General features: G+C 39.6%; 1 protein-coding gene across 1 annotated transcript in view; it reads left to right on the forward strand.

The window, feature by feature from the left end:
- The window catches only part of SLC44A5 (solute carrier family 44 member 5), a 198,255-nt gene that overhangs the window by 88,440 nt on the left and 87,820 nt on the right, over positions 1 to 21,995 (forward strand). Inside the window, exon 2 of the mRNA XM_056844755.1 lies at positions 16,323 to 16,371. Coding sequence (XP_056700733.1) covers positions 16,323 to 16,371 — 49 coding nt within the window. The remainder of the gene's footprint in view (positions 1 to 16,322; positions 16,372 to 21,995) is intronic.

A 21,995-nucleotide genomic window follows, 5' to 3' on the forward strand; every position in this document is an offset into this window, starting at 1 on the left:
TATCAGGCCATATCATGTGTGGGTGTGTACCTGTGTAATCATAGCTTGGATGATTCCAGTAACTGATTTCTGTTGCCTGAAGATCAGCTGTAATAGCGGGAGATCTCCAGCTACCACCTGGAGGTTGGCAACCCTATTTCTGGTTAAGCAAATTAGAGGCACACCTGTACTGAGATATAATTTAGAATGCACTTGAGTGTCACTATTGTCTCATAAGATACTAGCCAAACAGATCTGCTACCAGTGATGCAGAAAAAAATGATGCAACACAGTTTATGGGAAGCATTTTCAAACAATTCCATAAAATGTAAAGACTTCTCTATTGGCTTTTCCTTCCCTCAAATGTAATGGTAGAAAAAAATCTATCATAGTTATTATCATATCATTAAAAATCTTCTACACCTGCTCTGTCATTGATGGACACATTTTTCTTTTTTTTCTTACTTGAGTGATACTAGAGGCATTAATTAATCAAAGTGAGCAAAACTGTTGCAAAAGATACTGCTTCAAAACTTGTGTGAAATTGATGGAACCCTAGCAAAAATCTTCAGTCAGTAGACATTACCATTCTGCACAGAAAACTGGGAGCAAAATGTTGGTCTGAGCTTTGCTTACATTAATAAGCCCCTTAGCAACTTTAAAAAATGGCAAGATGGGACTGTAGCTGCTACCACATTAAAATAATTGAAGAATACTCAAAGCACAGTGTATAGAATGTTATGTGTGAATGCAATGTATGGATGCAGTGGAAGCTATCTATATATGCAAAGAATATTCTGTTTAGTGTAGTGGGAATCACACACACGCAAGCATTCGGTGGATTGTGAGAGTATTTTCAGCCGTTTAAATCTCATTGGGCATAATGTACTAGTTGCTGTTGTTGCCAAACACACTGTTGTATATGTGTGCGCCTGCTTTTTTTTTTTTGAAAGAGAGGTGGTTTCTTCATGGGAGTGATTCATATTTCTGTGACATTTATAGCACCAGCTGCTTCAGGAGTATGTGGGCAATGGGTGGTATCATTTTTCTATTAGCAGAAAATCCTGCTTCCGTGGCTAGTTTCGTCCTTATTGGATGAGCTTGTGCCGTTCATTTAGTTTATTTTTAAACCTGTGTAAATAGTATTTTGTGGACATAAGCTCACTGTGCAAAACGTTCTCCCTGAAAAGCTTTTTGTAGTTATAACTTGCTAGAGTGATCAGGAAGCAGAAATATGGCTGAGGAGGAATGGTACTCTGCAAAAAATGGTAGTGTTTTTTTTTTTTGCTGTTATAAACAACTAGAGAAATGGCACGACCTCTCTGAAGCTCTCGTTCTGTTCAATATTAGTGTAGTTTTGGTCATGCTATTGCAATTATCTATAAATTATTTGTTTCAAGAAGGAACAGTACTGCTGTAATAAACATGAGGTCAGATTTATATAAATAAAATGAATTAATATTTGAACTTTTAAACTGGGCTATAAAATATGTTTACTATTTAGTGATGGAAGTGATATGTGAAGCTTTTGAAACAGTTTTTGAAATTTTTTGGTGAACCAGTGTATTTTCATTCTCCCCCCACCCCACCCCCATAGTTACACAGGTAAGTCACAATGACTTTAATTATTTTTATTCGCCTGTAACTGTATGCAGGTATGCAACTTTACAGTCTGAATGTAGCTGTTTACTCAGAAGTAAATTGTATTGGTTTAAGGAAAATTTACTTTAAATATGTTTCAGATTTGCTATTTAATGGTTAAGCAGAAAGGAGACTTTTTACAGTGCCATCCTAGGCAATGTTATATACTTCTAAATCCATTGAAGTTAATGAGTTTAGAAAGGTGTAATTCTGCTTAGACTAGCATTAGTAATACAACACCATATCTTCCAATCCCCCAGCATTTTTAATTTTCTTTAAGAAAGTTTTGCTTTAATTTTTCATAATGTTACATGAGTTACATTGCAGATTTCTGAACTAGAATACACGCAGCACTTTGAAAAAAATGCGACTTGACAATTTGTGTGTAATTTTCTTTCATGAAATTTTTTTGATTGGATTACATCACATGTCAAAATTTGAAAATTAAATGTTGTGCCAAGTAAAACCATTCTATGAAAGTAAATTAATGTTTCAGCATATGCTTCAGGGGATTTCAAGTAGCATCACAGTGTTCTATTGTTAATCTTAACAATTTAGTTAATTTTAATATATTTTTGCCTTTGAGCAAGTTAATCTTCCATATGGAAACCATCAAGTACTGTCACAGATTTGTTTAAAGAAGAAGAATGAAAACAGTGTGAGTGGTGCTAGAGCTATCCTTTTGCTATAGTAGAGTCACTACCATTTCACTAGAATTTGAGTGATGCAGTGCATTGCTGTCTAAAGTGAATGCTGTTCTTTCTAACTTGCCTAATTTGCTTGATAAAGAAGAAAAAAAGTTTCCATTTTAATAAGAAATCAGTATATGGAGCAGTTTATATATTATTTCTTTCTCATCTGATCTAAAAAATGCATGGCTTTTCCATTTTATGCACAATATGTTAGTAATAGAGGTGTACTGTGTATACTAAATCTGAAGGCAATTATTACAAAATCTGTATTGCTAATTGTAATGGAATAATTACAGGAAGTAGAACACTTTCTGTGTGCATATGTCTTGGCCCCACTGGCAACGTTATCAACCATTCTGTTTTATGTAGACATCCTAGGCATTTGGGAAATTGCTGCTGTTAATGATACTGCAGCATTATGTAGGGCAACCTAGCAGAATATGCTTGAGGAAGATAATGACCTTAATGTAATGCATTTTTCAACCTTGGCTTAATACCATCTTTAAAGATGCAAAAAGCATATAACCAATATCGGAGAATACAGAACATGTGAATGAGCACATCTGGATTTACCTGTCCAGAATGCTGGCAGATACAAGAGCCAGAGACAGGTAGCGTAGTAAGGAAACTAGTCTGAGGTCAGGTACCATGCTGTTCAAGTCCAATTCCTAGCAGAGGGGTAATCTGAATTCAAGGTCAGGTTCAGTTCCAAGGTCAGGGTAACAGGAGTCCAGAGAATAACAGAGACTTGAGGCAGCTACAAACGTACGAGTCTCTCCCGCACAGTGCTGAACTTGTTGCCTGCCTAAATAGGCCCTATCTTAATGCAGACCAGCTGTTGCTCATTGGGCAGTCAGGCGTTCCTGGTTTCAACATCACTGAGTGTTCTGTGCAGAGCCTGTAGCCTTGCACTTTTCTGACAGCTTTCTATCGTTGCCCTGATCTTCTGTCATCTCTGTTCGAGTAGGCTCGGTGACCACCTGTGACTGAACCCCAGACACAGGTGATGCCACCTGTGGCTGAACCCTAGACACAGCCGGTTCTCCTGAGCTGCCTGGCTGCAGACCCGATGAACTTCCTGCTCTTCACTCCTTTCACTTTCTTCTGTCTGCTGTGGCTGCTCCTCTGTTTGCACCCTGCCTTCTCCCTCTAGTTCTTCTTCTTCTGATGAAGTGTCAGCAGGCTGACCCACAACTATCTTTGTAAACCTACAAACAGTTGTTTCTGTTGAGTATGCTGTGTTACTCTGGATAGTCATGAGTTTCTAGGATTGGCAAAGTACAATATGTCTTCAGGCATGTCCATTAAAATCCATTAAAATCTTGGCATCTATTCTGTGTACTTTTTCCCCCAGGTTTGGGAAATACAGAAAATGTTCTCATGAACAGTACAAGTAGGAAAAGAGTCTAATGAAGGACTTCTTCTTAGTGCACAACTATGTAGAGTATAGCTGATTTCATAGCACATTGAATCTGCTTGAGTCTGCTTTACATTTACCTTTTGAACCTGCTGTTGGGTCTGAATGATTTCTCTGTGACAGGGTAATTTGTGTTCTGTAGCAGCCAGCAGTTTTATCACATACATCTGTTCCAAGGCTATTAGCTGCTGAAGTTCTTACTTGGCAAAAATATGTTTTTGCTGGTTATTGGGGTGGAAGAGAACACCTTTGCTACAATATGAAGACAAGGGTTACCTTTCTGAGCTTGCAGAACAAAGCTTGTGTGTATTATAAACATTTTCTGATATGAAGTATGAGGGCAAAGTTTGTTGAGTTAAACTCATTTTTCCAAAGTGGGAAAAAGTTCACTGAATTCCTTTGACCTACCTATACTTTCTCTGCTTAATTTGAATTAGAGCATGTGCTTAATACTTATTTGAATATTTATTTAAATATTTTATTTCTATCCTGCCTTTCAATCTAGAAAAATCCTTGAGGCAGTTAATATACATTAACAAAATACAATTAAACTAGGGCTGCTTCCATGCTCTATAGCATCACCACCTATCCCTTTATTGACTACTTTGTCTTTCTCCCCCCCTTTTTTTGATTGATTGATTGATTTGGAAAGATAATCCCCCTCTTTCAAGGGGAGTGTTTTTCACAACTGAAAGAAGCTGTAATTAGACCTTACAAAACCATTTTTATATGAGAAGAATGTGGGCAATTATAAACCTGTGTCCAGTCTCTCCTTTTTGGTCAAGGTGCTTGAGCAGGTGGTAGCAGAACAACTGTAATCATTTCTAGATGAGACATTTGCCCTTGACCCATTTCAATCTGACGTCAGACTGGTTTTTGGGACTGAAACAGCACTATTGGCTACAGATGGATAAGGGTAACCCATCACCGCTAATATTGTTAGACCTATCAGCAGCGTGTGATAGTACTTTGGTGGACTGATTGCATGCAATCAATGTTTGACATAAAAAGGACAGTCCTCTGCTGATTTCACTGATTCCTTGCTGGCAGGAAGCAAAGCATTTCCATAGGAAAGGCAGAGCTAGCTAGTTGAGACCTGATGTTTGGGAAGCCCCAGGGATCCATTTTATCCCCAGTGTAATTTAATCTGTATGTAAAACCTTTGGTCGAGATCATCAGGAGCTTTGAAGTGGTTGTCACCAGTGTGTGGATGACACCCAGCTTTATATATTACCATCTAAGCCTCCAAAAGCAGATGAACGTCCTAGGCCTTGTCTTGAGGCTAAGATCAAGAGGATGAGGGTTAACAAACTAATCCATTAGTTCACTTTTTTTTTTTGCACTATACCAGTGGTTGGGGTTGAGGTCATCCCCTATTCCAGAGGTTCAACCTCTGGGCACTTTAGGGATTTTGTGGAAGGATACTGAATACCACACAAAAAAGCTACTACTGGAGCCCTGAACCCCAACCCTCCCCCCACCTATTTTTAAAATGAACCAATTAAACAAAATGTTCGGGGGGGGGGGAATGGAAGATCTCAGTTTTTGTAAAATGCCAAACATTTTGAAGGTAACACAAGTGGATAATTGCTGAAGCTTACTAATATTTATTGAATTTAAATAAATTGTGTTATGTGGTCTTAGTTATTAACTGCTTATCTTTTGCAGGACAAGGGAATCTTGATAGGGAATTCCAGTTCACCCTAATACTGGGGAGGGGGGGAACGACCACATAAGCCTGTACACAATGGATTTTATTTGGGATGTTTGAATATATTGTAGATATGGCAGGTACTAGGAGGGTGGGGTGGGTTTCTTTGGCTATAAGAAAAGGTTATGGAACCTTATTTTCCACAGAATATTTAAAGAAATTTAGGTCAAACAGGCAATAGCATATTGAGCCTAGAATACTTTTAGAAAGGTAAATTGAAGATACACAGTTGTTTAATAAGAACATAAGAAGAGCCCTGCTGGATTAGACCAGTGGTCCATCTATTCCAGCATCCTATCTCACACAGTAGCCAACCAGTCAATATTTTGCACCTGCTATGTACTGGTCTACCTTTTATTTGTGATAAAATTAGATTATTTTCAACATCATGGTATTTCATGGGCTCTTTATAAAATCGGACATCAACAATGAATCAGCTATAATGAAAAAGCTGATGTAGGCCTCAATCCTGAAGGAGGGGGGCTGAAACTCTTTATGAGCTGGTGTGACCGTGCGCCAACATAGGTGCCATTTTATCATGGAATAAAGTGGCCACTACACTGGCTTGGAGGAGTCCCGTGGTGCAGAGTGGTAAGCTGCAGTACTGCAGTCTAAGCTCTGCTCATGACCTGAGTTCGATCCCAACGGAATTTGGTTTCAGGTAGCCAGCTCAAGGTTGACTCAGCCTTCCATCCTTCCGAGGTCGGTAAAATGAGTATCCAGCTTGCTGGGGGTAAAGGGAAGATGACTGGGGAAGGCACTGGCAAACCACCCCGCAAACAAAGTCTGCCTAGAAAACGCCGGGATATGACATCACCCCATGGGTCAGGAATGACCCGGTGCTTGCACAAGGGACCTTTGCCTTTTACCTTTTTACACTGGCATGGGGGCAAACATGCCGGTGCCAGGAAGCCACACTGCTGTGCAGGGCTCCCCCAGCAGCACTGCTATGCCAGAAGTAAAATTCCAGAAGCGGGAGCCTGCGCCGGCATGGGGGGTGTTCCCAAGGCATTACTTGGGGGCAGAGCTGCCTTTAGGCAGTTTCCTAACCTCTTTGGACCCGGAAACGCCCCCTCGAGCTGCGGCATGGCTACGCCACTTTTTTTGATGGCATAGCCTTGCTGTTTGCTATGGGCATTTCCTTTTTTTTCTTTTTGAACTACCTTTATTTTATTTTTGGCAGCAGGGAAGCCTCTGTGGAGGCATCATGGCTACACTGCTTCCAGCCACTGCAGATCTCCCCACCCCCCAGGAATGGGCTGGCAATCATAACTTACATGCCATTATAACTGTAAAATCTCAGTGGATGCTAAAATGACATTAAATGGTCTCAGGTTACATGTATATTTCTGTTAAATGTTGACGGTATGTTTTTAAACATGCCAGGTATTTTCTTTTTGCTGTTAGGCTTTTAAAATACAACAGTAGATTTTTCTTTTTGCTGACCGAACTTCTTGTTCATGAAAAATTCTTCTTTCACATGTATGCCAAGTAAACATAGCTTGTGATCTACAAGTGGTTGTCAAAACACAGCCAGAACTGAAGGCTGACAGAACTGAACACAGCCGGAACTGAAGACCATCACCGAAGGCAAAACCCCACATAAACTTACAATGCCATCCTAAGCCAAGTTATACCGTTTGAAGTCCATTGAAGTCAGTTGTTTTGGGGCTAGGAATTATCATGTAAATATTTTGCTTTTGGAATGTGTTTGACATGGTATGAGGTGTCATAACCATGATGTATTAGAACCATTTAATGTAAAGTGTTAATACATTGGCCAGAGGCTAAAATTACACTCCACTAAATGCTTTGATTTGATGTAACCCAAACATGTGATGATGCAAATACTTTGTAGAGGAAGACTGAAAGTCCCAAGCCTTTGTCAGCTGGATGCACATCTTTTCTGGGTTCACATGCTATCAGTAGGAAGGGTTTGACTTTCAAATTTGGTCTTATTGCTTACTGCATTATCTCATCCTTGCTGCAGAATTTCTCTGACAGGGCTATTATTCTCAGTGGTGTCACAGTCAGCTGTCATGATATATTTTCTAACATGAACTAATGGCATTGCAGGTAATGTATTAAAAACTGCTAGATGTTTGTATATGTAGCATATTGGAAATGCAACTACCACACCTAGTCTTCCTTCAAAATTGTAGTAAAGCCTTTGGCGTGTTCTGAGGTCTCTCTCTCAGGTCTTTCTGAAAGGTAGTGGCAAGCAAAACTGATAAGTTGGTTTAAATCAGCTGTCATTAACAACCTGTTGAAGAAAGGATGTATGTGAGAAGATGCTGTCACTAGCTGAAGAAATGCCTAGTGAATTCCTGATAAATTGAGTCATCCTAAATATTTCACCTCTTTTATGCATGGGTGGGAGTTGAAGAAATTCTACTATTTAATACAGCTTCTCTCAGTGCAATGAAGTAAACAGCCAGCCTGAACAAAGAATCTATTAATCTCCCTCACATATTCCCCTTTGGAGGTTTCCTATATTACTGCCAACAGAGTAAATACTGGATAACACTGGTTTCTTGTACCTTCTATGCCTGAAATACTTTATGTAACCATTTCCCACAGAAAAAAAATATGTTTTCTGAGTAATATGTTATTAGTTATAAAAATAAAGTTTATAAGTTGGTTTACAGCATAGAACTTTATTTCTACATGTGAGGTTTCTTAACTATTTGCAGCCAGGCGCTTGCCTAACAAATGAATAGTCTTGTATGAACCAGCCAGTTCTAGATTCATTCCTCTGAATGTGGCAGCTGGGAAAATGGCAATGCCTCTGTGTTGAGAAAATTGCTACCAGCTCAAACCACGATGCCTGTTCACAAACGAATAGTGCCATTCTAACAACGTTTTCCTGGAATTAAGCCCCACTAAATAGACTAAGTAGTATCCCAAGTAATCTGTTTAGGATTGCTGTCTCAGTTTTTCAAGAATATGAATCTGTACATGATGAAAAAACCAGAACCGCTCATCTATGCACAAAAGGGCTGGTGGAGCATAAGGACTTAGAGTCTGAGCTGGCAAATGTGTACAGATCTCAGCTTGAAGTCATAAGAGAGCCCCAGGCAATCCACAATTTCCCCTGTTTCAACCTCTCCTCTATAACATGGGGATATTAATATTGTAAACTACCTTACAGGACTGCTGCAAATATTAGTGTTATGTAGCTTGACATTTTATTTCATTCAAACATCATATACATTATATCATTTATTCTTCCAGTCCAAAGTGGACTGTATTAATATCCCCATAATGCAAATGGTAGAAGCCCTGAAATGTCTGGTAGGAGCCCATGCTGTAGATCCTTTCCGCAACGTCAGCCATCTGGGAATTAGTGTAGTGCTGGCGTGGTAAATACATGTAGTGGGTGCCTCTCCATGTTGCCTGGGGCTTCTCACATTGCCTGGGGCTGCAGAAAGGTGTGGCATTCAGCGGCGTTCATATTGCCACCATCACACAACAATGCTGAGTTTCAATGGGTTAGATGCAATAGAGGACTCTGGTTCTTTGAAAATGTGCAACTTGAAGAAGCTTAACCCATAAATGATGTAGTTGCTATGCTTCTTAGGTGGTTCAGTCTGTAGAGCTAAAGCATCATGATCAGAGTTTCTCCCCACAGCTTTTCCATATAAAGAGAATTGCATAGTACTGTGATTCTCGCACAAGGGAATAACAGATCCTAATGGTTTAATATCACTATAGTCCATATGCCACAGCTGAAAACTAGTAGTTCAATAAGACAGCTCAGTAACCCTTGAGACTCGTACATTGCATTTTATATGGCATTGTTCATCCAGAAGGGTACCAAAGTGCTATGCAAGTGAATATATATTCATTAGCCTTGACAATAGCAAATGCTGTAGTTTATGTTCCCGAGTTCCATTATAACCCTCTTTATTCATTTGCTCATAACTTTATCCTTTGGGGTTAAACATGTTTTGTGTTTGTCCTCCACCCAGAATGTACTGGGCTGTTTAGTTAATTTAAACACACACACATTTATTCCAAGGAAATTCTGACTTCAGAGTCTTCAAATATTATTGGAAGGAAATTTTTTAAATATTATTGGGAGGAAAAAATGTTGATGCTTTTGAGGAAGCATGTAAACACTTTTTCCTCTGCCTACACTTTCTTACACTTTGGTTACTTTTGAAATCTGTTTCCAGTCCTGCCCATTATTATAAACATCCTTGGTGGTGCCTAATGTTTTGTGCAACAACATTCCCTGGCAGCACTTACTGGCTTTATAAAATAGTGCTAGGTGCTAGTAGTTCTAGCAATCTAGGGTTCTAAAGACTGTGATTGTCTAAACAGAACTAAATAAATTCTGTCAGTCATCTGATAATCCAGCTCTTCTAGGAAGGGAAGGTCATCTCTTCATATAGCCCTTTTCTCTTCTGACTTATGTGCTTGTTCACTTGAATTCTTACACCTTTGAGACAGCGATTACAGTCTGCTCAGAAAAGTGCAACAAGTTAAGGCAAGTATCCCAAAGGGAATACTGAGCTGAATTGGCTGGAGCCTTTATACTGCTTCCCTGTGATTTATCAGAGAAGTTCCCCTCAGGTACAAAGGACTATCTGCCAGGAACACATCTCTTCCTCATTCTGTCTTCAAGGCTAGTGTGGGATTCTTTGGAGAATCTTCCCTGGCTTTTCGGCTTCTACCTCCAGTGTTATTGCCTGCTTCCTGCTGCACAACTAGTGCTTTTATTGATTCTCCTGAACCTTCCCTGATTGTCAGCACCTGCTTTATGTTCCTTGATCTCCAGCCCATATTCTCACTGTTCATTCTAGTCCTATCTATAGTCCATTGTCTCCTCTTTTTGGACGTGGACAAAATAACTTTTTATGGATGTTTGATTTACGACACAAGCCAGTATTCATAATTGGAATGTTCCAAAAGAGTGATTGACTGCTTCTCCTGTTTAAAGACAGTTGATTCTCAGCTGGCTTATCTTTCTTTTATTGCCTTTGATTGAAGCAGTACAGTATAATATATGAAAACAGCTGGTTTTGTAAGAGAAACCAGTCTAACATTTCACACTCATGTGGTCACTCAGCATAAATATTCTATTAGTTCTACAATGAAAATGTGTGACTGCGTAAAAGAGAGAGATATTTTGCATTGATTTTCAGGGAATCAATGGAGAAGTCTTTTGGTGTGTTGTCTCTTGTAATGAGCAAGCTTGGCTTAGAGGGTGAGAAACCTAATTTTCTAAGCTGTCATCATTGCACAAAGTGAATATTTTCCAGTCTAAATTCTCCCATGATTTAATCCCCTCTAAATTAGTGGAGTTACACCAGGAATGAACTTGGCACTTCTTTCTTTTACTGTAATTATAGTTTGGAATACAAACAAAGGCTACAGTTTCAGAAGCACTTTGAATATATGCATCACTTTAGGCATAAAAGCTGACCTATTGAGCTATCCTTATATATCAGTTTATTTGTATGCAGAAGAGCTCATGAAAAAGAACTTTAATATCACTTAATTCCTTGGAGTAGCCTGGTATAGTATGAAGAACACAATAACTGAGAATACTGTCAAAGGATAGTGCAATACAGACAACTTGTTGAAGGGGTTCAACAGCTACTAAAAGATACTTACAGTATAATCCTAAACATAGCCATACCTTTCTAAGCACATGGATTTAGATGGATGCAATTCTATTTAAGATGATTCTGTTATTTTCACTGGATACTATACATAAAATGTTTAAGCCAAAATATGTAATTCTTTGGCTAAGAGGTAATTTTCTATGATATCCATTAAATAGCTTACAAACTTCAATAACAACCTTTCTGTCTGTTCTATCCAAAAAGAAGATGTTTGTTAATTAGGGTACAAACCCACAACATTTATTCTGGCAGTAGTTACATTGAAGTTAACACTACTGCTTTATTGCAGGGGTGCTGCAGGAAGGTGGTGTTCTATCCCCATAGCGCAATGCCCCATAAAATGTTTGGACTGAGAGACAGGATTGAGATTCTGTTAGCATCCTGCCAACTCTGCTGCCTAATAGTCTCCCTACCTGAGCTGACAAAGCTGGTCTCAGGGGTGGTGTTGAGGACTCTTAGGCTGGATGGCCCTGGGGGACTTCAACATTCATGCCAAGGCTGTCTTGTCAGGAGCAACTCAAGATATCCTGGCCTCCATGACCGTCATGGGCCTGTCTCAGGTAGTAACTGCCCTACACATTGTGCAGGTCTGATCTGGTACTTTGTTCTTGGCAGATGAAATGTGATCTGAGGGTAGAGGAATTGACAACAGTCCCGTTGTCATGGACAGATCACTACTTGATTGAGTTTAGACTTATAGGGATACCAAGACTGCAGGGTGGGGGATCTATTAAGATGATCCACCCCTGAAGCCAGATGGATCCCAATGGCTTTTTGATGGCTCAAGGGATTTTCCTGTTGATACGGTTGATGCTTCTATCAATGCCCTGGTTGACCTCTGGAATGGGGAAATGACCCAGGTGGATGACAGGATCACTCCCAGGCACACTGTCTCCTTCTGCCAGAAGGTGAAGACATTTCATTTGGCATTCCATTAATGCCCTTCTGCCCTTGTAAGGGCAGAAAGGAAGGATAAAATTTTTGTAAATATATAATAACTAAATATATAATAACTAAATAAATTGTAAGTATTCGTGTGCTGGTGGTTTAATTCCTATTGAATTCTTTAAGACTTCGTTATTAGTATTGAGATTAAAAATTTGATTAACAGAGAGAGAATGTGTTGGAAAGGAATGGGTGAGAATCATTCACCTCAATGATTTAAAATGATTTCTTTCTAAATTACCAAATAATTTGATGAGCTTTTTAAAGCAGTGTTTTAATGTCAGCTGAGTTCCATACTGGATTCATCGAACAGTGATACTCACTAAATGGCTCAGGAAGTAGGTCTTCCATATTGATAAACCTGAACCGAAAATAAACCCGAAAAATGCCTTTTTGGCTTCTGTCGGGTTTAATTTAACCTAAATATTAAAACTTGGAATTAAGCCAAAGCTGGATAGCCGAATCAGCCGAACAGGTATTTGCCTTTTTTCAGCTTTGGCTTTCTCCATGCTTTTCCCTATGGGGATTTTTTTTTATTAGCTCTGGGGGAAGTATTTTTGTAGGTACAGTTCCCAAATTTTTAGGGCAGCTTCAAGGGACTCTCCTTGTATGACCCCCAAAGTTTGGTGAAGATTGGGTCAGGAGGTTTAATTTTATGGGGTCCTGAAAGGGTCCCCCCTCCTCCATAGAAAAACATGGTAAAGTTTACAATGCTTTTCTATGGAAGAGGGGGTCGACCCCTATAAAATTGGAGGGGGTGACTCCCCATAAAATTGGACCCCCTGACCCATATGTTACCAAACTTCGGGGTTCATATAAGGAGAGTCCTTTGCAGCTACACTGTGAATTTGGTGATTCTAACCCCTGGGAAATTTTTAAAAGTACTTACTTTTCATAGTCTGTAATGGCCACTTCCTCACCAAAGACTTATGGGAAAACTCAGTTTCCCATGAATGCTTGCAGTGGACCTGCTCAAAGCTACGGGCAGCACTTCACACTTTAAAAAGGGGAAATGAAATTTAATTTTTCCTTGACACTATAAAGAGAAAAGTTGCCACATCTCTCATGCAATTAACCAATCTATTTGACAGCAGATAATGCAGTATCCGCTTCTCAGAAAGTGTCTTTAGCTGTTTTATCAAGTATTATTGGCACTACTAAACACAAAGTAAAATAAAACATGGTGATTCTTACTGTTCATTTAATTAATGCAACGTCTCTTGTAACGTAAATATACCAAATAAGCTAATTCCATTAAATCTGCCTGATTACATAAGCATAGCTGGTGTTTCTTGAATGCACTACTTTTACAAAAGGTAACTTGGGTTTATACTTGGTTTTATACCTTATGTACCAGTTATCTACATACATATATCATGTGTATTGCTGATGTGACTATATGTTGTTACTTTTGGCCACTTGTGTCTGTGCATGCACAAAGTGCCATCAAGTTGTGGCTCACTTATGGCAACCCAGTAGGGTTTTCAAGGCAAGAGACTAAAAGAGATGTTTTGCCATTGCCTTCCTCTGCCTAATGACCCTGGTATTCCTTGGTGGCCTTCCATCCAAATACTAACCAGGGCTGACCCTGCTGACCCTCCAAGATCTGAAGAGATCAGGCTAGCTTGGGTCATCCAGGTCAGGGCAAAACTTGTAATGTAATGTAATTATATAATTTACTCCTTGTTGGTTTTACTTATCATTTTGTTGTCATTTCATTGTCAGTATTTAGCCAAGGCAGTAATGAACTTCGTATTGTTTTTTTGTTCCAAGTACTGGACCATAACGTTGCAATCCTAAGCAAAGTTGTCTTCAGTGGACTTAGGTTATAACTCTGCTTAGGACTGTGCTGTGATAAAATTGGCAGCAATTAGTAAATTAACATGGAAATTGGCAGAACTGAATTATATGATCCCCAAATTTCCAGTCAATAGCATCCGACTTTCCACTATAGGAATATATTTCACTGGTGTGATTGCTACCATTTTGTCCAACCAGCACCAGCACAGTCCTCTAGTGCCAGGCATCTTCAACTGGTATCTTGTATCATTGAAAGCTACCTTGCACCAGAAGAACACACAGGTGCTGACAGGACAAATGACAGGGTTCAATGCAAAAAATAAACCCAAAATGAGTTTCTTTGAACAAGAACACCCTTAGCGAAGTGTGTGTGGGTATGAAGGTGACTCACACAGCCTCTTTTATATATTGAAGTCAAGACAAATTGGATATGATAATCTGCTATGATTATTTTTTCAATAATTTGTCATGTTGTGACAAACCAGAAAGTGGTGGATCAAGATCTGATCACATGTTGAAGCGTTTACTAAGGTTTAATATGTGCAGATTTCTCTGAAAAGCAGATTCATATTGATTTGCGCTCATCAAAAATTGAGACCATTCGAACTGTAACTAAATTAAGTGCTTTACAAAAGTAAGGAATTTTGTCCTCAACTTTTATCATAATTATAGTTTTTCAAAGCTCCCTTGAGTGTTAGTCATATTAAAAATAACAGTTTTGGCAAAATTGCTTTCCATCTTCCCTGACTCCTAGATAAATCTACAAATTATGTGGTGTAAAATGATTTTTTAGGGTGTGGAAATGCAAGGCTATGAATAGAGCATTTTATATCATTTTAACTTGTGCAATGGGTCCTTTGAAAGAAGCCTAGCTGCAACATTGCTTAATAGCTTTTTATTTCTCTTACTAGTTCACATTGAAGAAAGTGATAATTTTAAGATAGATGAAAGAAGGGGTTTCCAAAGAAAAATAATTTTTTCCCCTAATTTCAGTCAATTGTGTTTTGCCTAAACTTAAACCAGTTTTAGCTGGATTGTCAAATATCTGAACTCTAGTACAGAACTACTGTACATTTTAACATGATGAGAAGAAAATGCTAGGAGTCTCACACAATTCTTGAACTGATTATATCTTTTTATTCCCTGAAGTTCCACTACGTTGCTGCTGATACATCTGCAAAATTCTGCAAAAAATATATACTTACCCTTTACAATGCAAGGAGTATACATAGTCCATATTGGTTTAGTCTGTTCTATTACGCAGTTAGCCATCTATCACACAGAAATTTCCTTTCTGCCAGGATTCACTTCAGTTGTTTAATATGATTACAAGAGAAAGATTGATTCCAATGAATATACAAAGCTACCTTCTCCCGAGTCATTTGGTTACTCCATCTAGATCAATATTATCTAATTCACTAGCAGTAGCTCTCCCAAGCCCTGACCTAGATGGCCCAGGCTAGCCTGATCTCGTCAGATCTCCGTAGCTAAGCAGGGTCAGCCCTGGCTAGTATTTGGATGGGAGACCACCAAGGAATACCAGGGTTGCTGTGCAGAGGAAGGCACTGGCAAACCACCTCTGTTAGTCTCTTGCCATGAAACCCCCCCCAAAAGGGGTCGCCATAAGTCGGCTGCAACTTGATGGCACTTTACACACGTACACAGCTCTCCCAAACCTCAAGCTAAGGTTTCCAACCTCCAGGTGGAAGCTAGAGATCTTTTGCTATTTCAACTGATCTCCAGCCGATAGATATCAGTTCACCTGGAGAAAATGGCCACTTTGGCAATTGGACTCTATGGCATTGAAGTCCCTCTCCTCTCCAAACCCTGCCTTCCTCAGGCTCCGCCCCCAAAATCTCCAGGTATTTCCCAAACTGGAGCTGGCAACCCTACCTCAAGAAGATCATTTCCAATTTTTCTATCTCAGATATTTGTAACATATGATGCTAGGGATTGAACCTGGAATTTACTACATGCAGTGCTTACCGCACAACAATAATCTCTTATTAGCTTGTGTTCATATATGCGCTGCAGAAATTAGAAAAAGACTTATTGTTCTTTTAGTAGTTTAAGGCTTGGCTCAGAATCCTGGGCAAAGAACAAAATGCCCACTTGGATGCTAAAAGCACAGAAGGACGTTTCCAAGGAAAGCTGCTTGAGAGTCTGCAACAATACGAACTGGTCAGGAAATTATGTCCAACGCTTCCTGCCTGTAGTCTAGGCACTGTGGTTATCTGCCACAAATAGTGTTCCATTTCTTCTGCAGTGTGAATTTTTTGGTGGTACTCTCATAAGACATGATGGCTTAAAGTATATATAACTAAATCAGCCAAGCCTGGTAACTTAAGTTCAGGGCAATCTAGAGCATGAATTATGTTAAGCAACATATTAATTATACTTCTCATAAGAATAATTGGTTAATTGCCTAAAATTGTTTTTAATACAACATACAACTCCGTTTTGTTTACTATGACTTTTTTTACAATATTTTATTTTAAATGCAGGTGAACCAAGGAAATTTGACCCAAAGTTCAGAGGACCTATTCACAACAGGTAAATATTTTCATTTAGTATATTTAACTACAATATTTTTTCTTCTTATGAGGGGGAAAGGCTGCACAAAATTGTTCGAATTTTGATTTGTCTTCATGCTGTTTTTCTTATGGTTGGAATATGACAACGTTTTTCTCTTAAGTCATGACATCAAAATAAAAGGAGTACTGTGAGCGAAGGTGCAAGCTAATGCTGTGGGGAGTTACTGACATCCCCATGGATGGTTCTATACCTCCACATTTAGGAGCTCTTTGTGGAGTTCAGCCATTAGATAGTGAGTATATCTGCTCCTGCTCTGCATTCTGGCAGTTGCTGGTAATACATGATAGCAGAGCGCATTGTGGTAAATGTTTATAATGCTTGCAATTGGGAGACGTGTGATAGAGAATTTTGGAAGTAATTAGGCTCATTCCAGAACCAAGATCTGGGTCCATTAACTAAGATCTGGAATAGGTAACAGCATGGACATGGAACTATAAATAAAGTACCATTGCATCTAAGTGAATTATCGCTTAAAGTTCAGGTATCAAGCAATAGCTATGCTACTTGCATCTCTGTCAATGGAGTCAAGCTCAAGCAATCCAAATTAAATAGACTTTCTACTTAACCTTGCAGAGCAAATAGTATGCCAACACTGCAGTCATAAACAGCACACACCCTTGAGCTCAATGGGCTTAGGCTGGGTGTAAGTCTGCTTAGTATCACACTGCAAAGCCATATATAAAGAAGTGAATTTTTAAGTAATTTAGAAATAACATTCTCATCGTTTTACAACATAGGGCAAGTCATGCCCCATATTAGAGAAGCCTGTGTGCTAAGGTTTTCTGGAATTAATAATGGCCAGATCCCATGTTGCAGACCTCATGCTAGCATATCAAAAAGCACATTATAAACAAAAATATGTTTCACTTTGTCTAGTGAAAATGATTTCTTACACTATTGGCAATGCAATCCTTTGCCGAGTTACTCCAGTTCAAGTCCACTGAACACAGGGGGTTTAAACCTGCATAAGAGTGCACTGTAAGAATACCAAAATTAGGTAATATACAATCATATTGGACTCTGTCTTAGCTATAATGACATATAATGTGCCTGAACAGTTGTAAAGCTTTGAAATTGGGAAAGCCAGAAGAGCATTACAAGCTCTGCACTTTATCCTATAACCTTGTCTTGCGATATAATTTCCATTACATTTAAGGGGAATTGAGGATGTTTTGTATCTTTCAGTGCCTACATACTGTGTAGAACTTTATTGGCAGCATAATGAAATCATCTTCTGATTTTAGCCTGCTACGTTACACTGTGACACACTAATTCAAATGTATAGTTACCATGACAATAGCTGCAGATACTGTAGGTATTTGTATTGTGCTGCTAGTATGGCCACATCAAATTTCTTGAAGTGGCTACTACACAACTACTATATCATCTATGCTCAGTGTATTTTATAATGCTCTGGGGAGAAATGCAATATGGGGAGCTAGCATGTTTCCCTGCATTATTTCCCCCTTTGCAGTAATCACATAATTCAGAGCTTCCTTTCCCCGCTTGCTGCTCTTCTTTGCAAACCTGGAGCATATGTCCTTGGTACATATTTCTGGACTTGATTTTATAATAATGTACGACAGCAATGCCCCATGATAAATAAAATAAAGATGTCCATTGTTTCAGACCTTGGCCAATATTTTTAGCTCTCTAATTTCCAAGGTTGTATTCACTGTTAGCATTTGTATTTTTAGTAACTGCAAGTGTTTTTTGTCTCAGCCTTTTTGCTCTGCACTACTGACACACTGGTGAAACAAAAGTAAGAAAGGTTGTGCCCATTTCCTTTTTCATGGCCCTCAGTCTACTTTTGTAGATGTAAACTACAAATAATATTCTGTATATGACTGAACATGGAGGTGATGGGGAAAATATTTGTTAAAAGACATACAGTAATTTACTTTTATATTTGAGGGTACTAGTCCACTTGCTTATTCTAGGTGTAAATATACAAATACAAAAGTAGATTACTGTATGACTTTTTTAGTGGGTTGTGTCTTAAAATTTGTAATGGGGGAGGGGGTTGTCTGTCTAAAACACCCACCCTAACAGCATGTTCTGCCTCCAGGCCTATCACATGTCTGTATATGGATATCTTTTATTTCAGTAGCACATTTGTGAAAAGTACAGCACTGTCAGTATTCAGATTGTATGTGGGATTATCAATCGCATAGTTTGATTTTTCATTCATATGCAGTATTCAAACAAGATGTCACATATAGATGTCCAGTGATGGCCTTGTGGTAGAATGTGGGGTGGGGACATGGGGGGCACCATTGGTGTTGCATCAGTTCCAGTGAAAACACAGAAGTGATGCCATTCTGTTCTAGGAATCGCTTGAAACTTTATGGTTTTACTGGGAAATGACAGGAGTAATTTTTTTCAAGCTCCCCTCCCCGGCCAGCTGCCTAAGTAGTGGTGGACAGCAGGAGGTGGGGACAGGAGATCCCCTGTCTCCAGCAGGAACCTGGTAGTCCTATAGAACAGACATATGAAGTAGGTAGGGTAGGTGTGATCCCACTTTCCAACATGCATAGTTCATACATTTATTACAACCAGCCTAGATTGATCTTTTGTTGATCACAAAACATAGGTTTTTTTCCCTGTGAGATTTACCGTATCTCTTGTTTCAGGGAGTTTTATATTTAATGAGCACTATCAATTTGTTTTAAAAACAAATTTCCTCATCTAGGAAAGATGTTCCTGAATTTCTCATAAGCATCATGCTTATAGGAAAATGTAATCCTATTTGAAAGAAAAACTTTCCAAAAACAGGGCAGGGTAAATAAAATAAGTGTGTGTGTGTGTGTGAACACATAAACACATCAAGCTGCCTTATACTGAATCTGACCCTTGGTCCATCAAAGTCAGTATTGTCTACTCAGACTGACAGTGGCTCTCCAGGGTCTCAGGTAGAGGGATGTGTGCGTGCGTGCATGTGTGTGTGTGCGCATGCGTGCGTGCGCTGTGTGTGTGTGTGAAGAAGTACTGTCAAGTCACTTCCGACTCATGACGACCCTATGAATTAATTACCTCCAAAATATCCTATGGTTAACAGCCCTGCTCAGGTCTTGCAAACTGAAGGCTGTGGCATCAATCCATTTCAGGTTGGGTCTTCCTCTTCTTCTGCTGCCTTCAACTTTCCTAGCATTATTGTCTTTTCCAGTGACTCTTGGCTTCTCATAATGTAACCAAAGTATGATAGCCAGTTTGTTAATTTTAGCTTCTAGGGACAGTTCAGGCTTGATTTGATCTAGAACCCAGTTATTTGTCTTTTTGGTGGTCCATAGTGTCTGTAAAACTCTCCTCCAACACCACATTTCAGAGGAATCTACTTTCTTCCTGTCACCTTTCTTCATTGTCCAGCTTTTACACCCATGCATAATAATAAGGAATACTATGACATGAATTAACTTGATCTTGGTTGCTAGTGACATATCCTTAAACTGAAGAATCTTTTCTAGCGCCTTCATGGCTGCCCTTCCCAGGAGTTTTTCTAGCTCCTTCATGGCTGCCTCAATCTCCTGATTTCTTGGTTGCAGTCTCCTTTTTGGTGGACGATGGAGCCAAGGAATAGAAAGTCTTGAACCATTTCAATTTCCTCATTGTCAACCTTAAAGTTGAGCAATTCTCCAGTAGTAATTACTTTTGACTTCTTGATGTTCAGTTGTAGTCCTGTTTTGGCACTTTCTGTTTTAACCTTCAACAGTAGCTGCTTCAAGTCTTCACTGTTTTCTGCCAGTAATGTGGTGTCATCTGCTGTCACAAGATGCAAGAGTATGTCTTGAGACTCAGCCTGTCCCGCATCCCGCAGCCCTCCACAGGCGCTCCCCACCCTATCCCTGAGGGACTTCCAAGCTGGGTCGACTCACCCAAACAGGAGGAACGTCCCACAGCAACAAGCGGTGAAGGGGCCGAGCCGCCGCAGCCGCAGTGGTGCCTCCAGAATAGAAACAGCCCCACTAATCAGCTGGGCTGTTTAAAGGGAGCTTCGTACGCCCTAGCCCAACATCAGCCATCTGGCAAGTGGAGGACAAGCTGGACCATGTGGCTCACCTTCTGGCCACCAACCAGCTGGAGCTTGGACAGAAGGGCGGTGGATACGCAGAACGGCTGAAGACAGGTGGCCAGGTCAGACGATGCATGAGAACTAATTGCCTGATGAGGGCCTTTTAGGGCCATCAAGGGGGCGGGGTCAGGAAGGGAACTTGGGAAGGGGGAGGAGCCAAGGGTTTATAAAGGGAGGTCAGGCTGAGGCCGAGGAGGTGAGCTGCAGGGCAGTTTGTCTGAAGACTAGCCTTGGGAGCTAACAAAGAAGGCAGGGGTTTGTGATGCCTAACAACCCCCCTCTTTGAACTGAGGTAAAGAATGCCAACCTCTAGGGAGGTTTAGTGGGTGACATGGTCAGGTGCCACAAGGGGGCACCCTGGAAGGACATCTGCATATCTCTAATCATTAATGTTTCTTCCACCAATTTTCACTCCACCTTCATCTAAATCTAATCCATCTTTCCTTATGGTATGTTCTACATATAGATTGAAGAGATAGGGAAATAAAAGACATTATTGTCTGACACTTTTGCCAATTGGAAACCATTCTCCATATTCTGTCCAAATAATAGCCTCTTGTCTGGAGTACAGGTTCCACATCAAACCAATCAGATGCTGTGGCACACCCATTTCCTTTAAAACCAGCCATAGCTTTTCATGATCTACACAGTCTAAAGCTTTGCTGTAATCTATGAAACAGAAGCTGATTTTCTTCTGAAATTCTTTTCTATGCTCTAGTAACCAATGTAAATTTACAATATGATCTTTAGTGCTTCTACCTTTTCTGAATCCGGCTTGAACACCTGACATTTCTTGTTCCATATATGGTAACAGTCTTTGTTGTAAGATTTTGAGCATTACTTTACTTGTGTGTGAAAGTCATGCAATGGTCTGATAGTTGCTGCTGTCTTTGATGTCCTTTTGGGTTGGAATGGGAATGTAAATTGACCATGTTTAGTCTGTGGGCCATTGTTTTGTTTTCTGTATTTGTTGGCATATTCTTGTCAAGATTTTGATGGACTCTGTTTCTCTGGCTTGGAATAAAAGTACTGGAATCTAAAATGGATAGGTCACCATGAACTCACTTTGGTTAGAGTGTCATTTTCCTGAAAAATTAGATTTGGCCAGAGTTAACTCTATTCTGTATACATCCTAAGTTAATTTACTACAATTTGCTCTGTATGAGTTACTTTTGAAGACTTTTTTCAAAACTTCAGTTGGTTCAGAATGAAGCTGTTGTTAGGAACTTACATACCTCAGAAGTACTGAAGGAATTTCACTGGCTATCCATTAATATCTAGGCCCAATTCAAACTGCTAAATTTTAACGTTTAAACCTCTAAATGGCCTAGGAAACGGCTATGCCTGCTGCTCTCATATTAGCTTACCTGACTGTAGAAGACACTTACCTTCTACAGTGCCCCTACCTTCAAATCTGAGTGGTAGGCTTTTTCTTATGGCTCTTGGCTTGTGAAATTGCCTTCTTGCATCTAAGAGCCACATACCGTATTTTTCGCTCCATAAGACGCACTTT

Source organism: Euleptes europaea, chromosome 2, assembly GCF_029931775.1.
Source record: "Euleptes europaea isolate rEulEur1 chromosome 2, rEulEur1.hap1, whole genome shotgun sequence".
In the NCBI taxonomy this organism is placed as follows: domain Eukaryota; kingdom Metazoa; phylum Chordata; class Lepidosauria; order Squamata; family Sphaerodactylidae; genus Euleptes; species Euleptes europaea.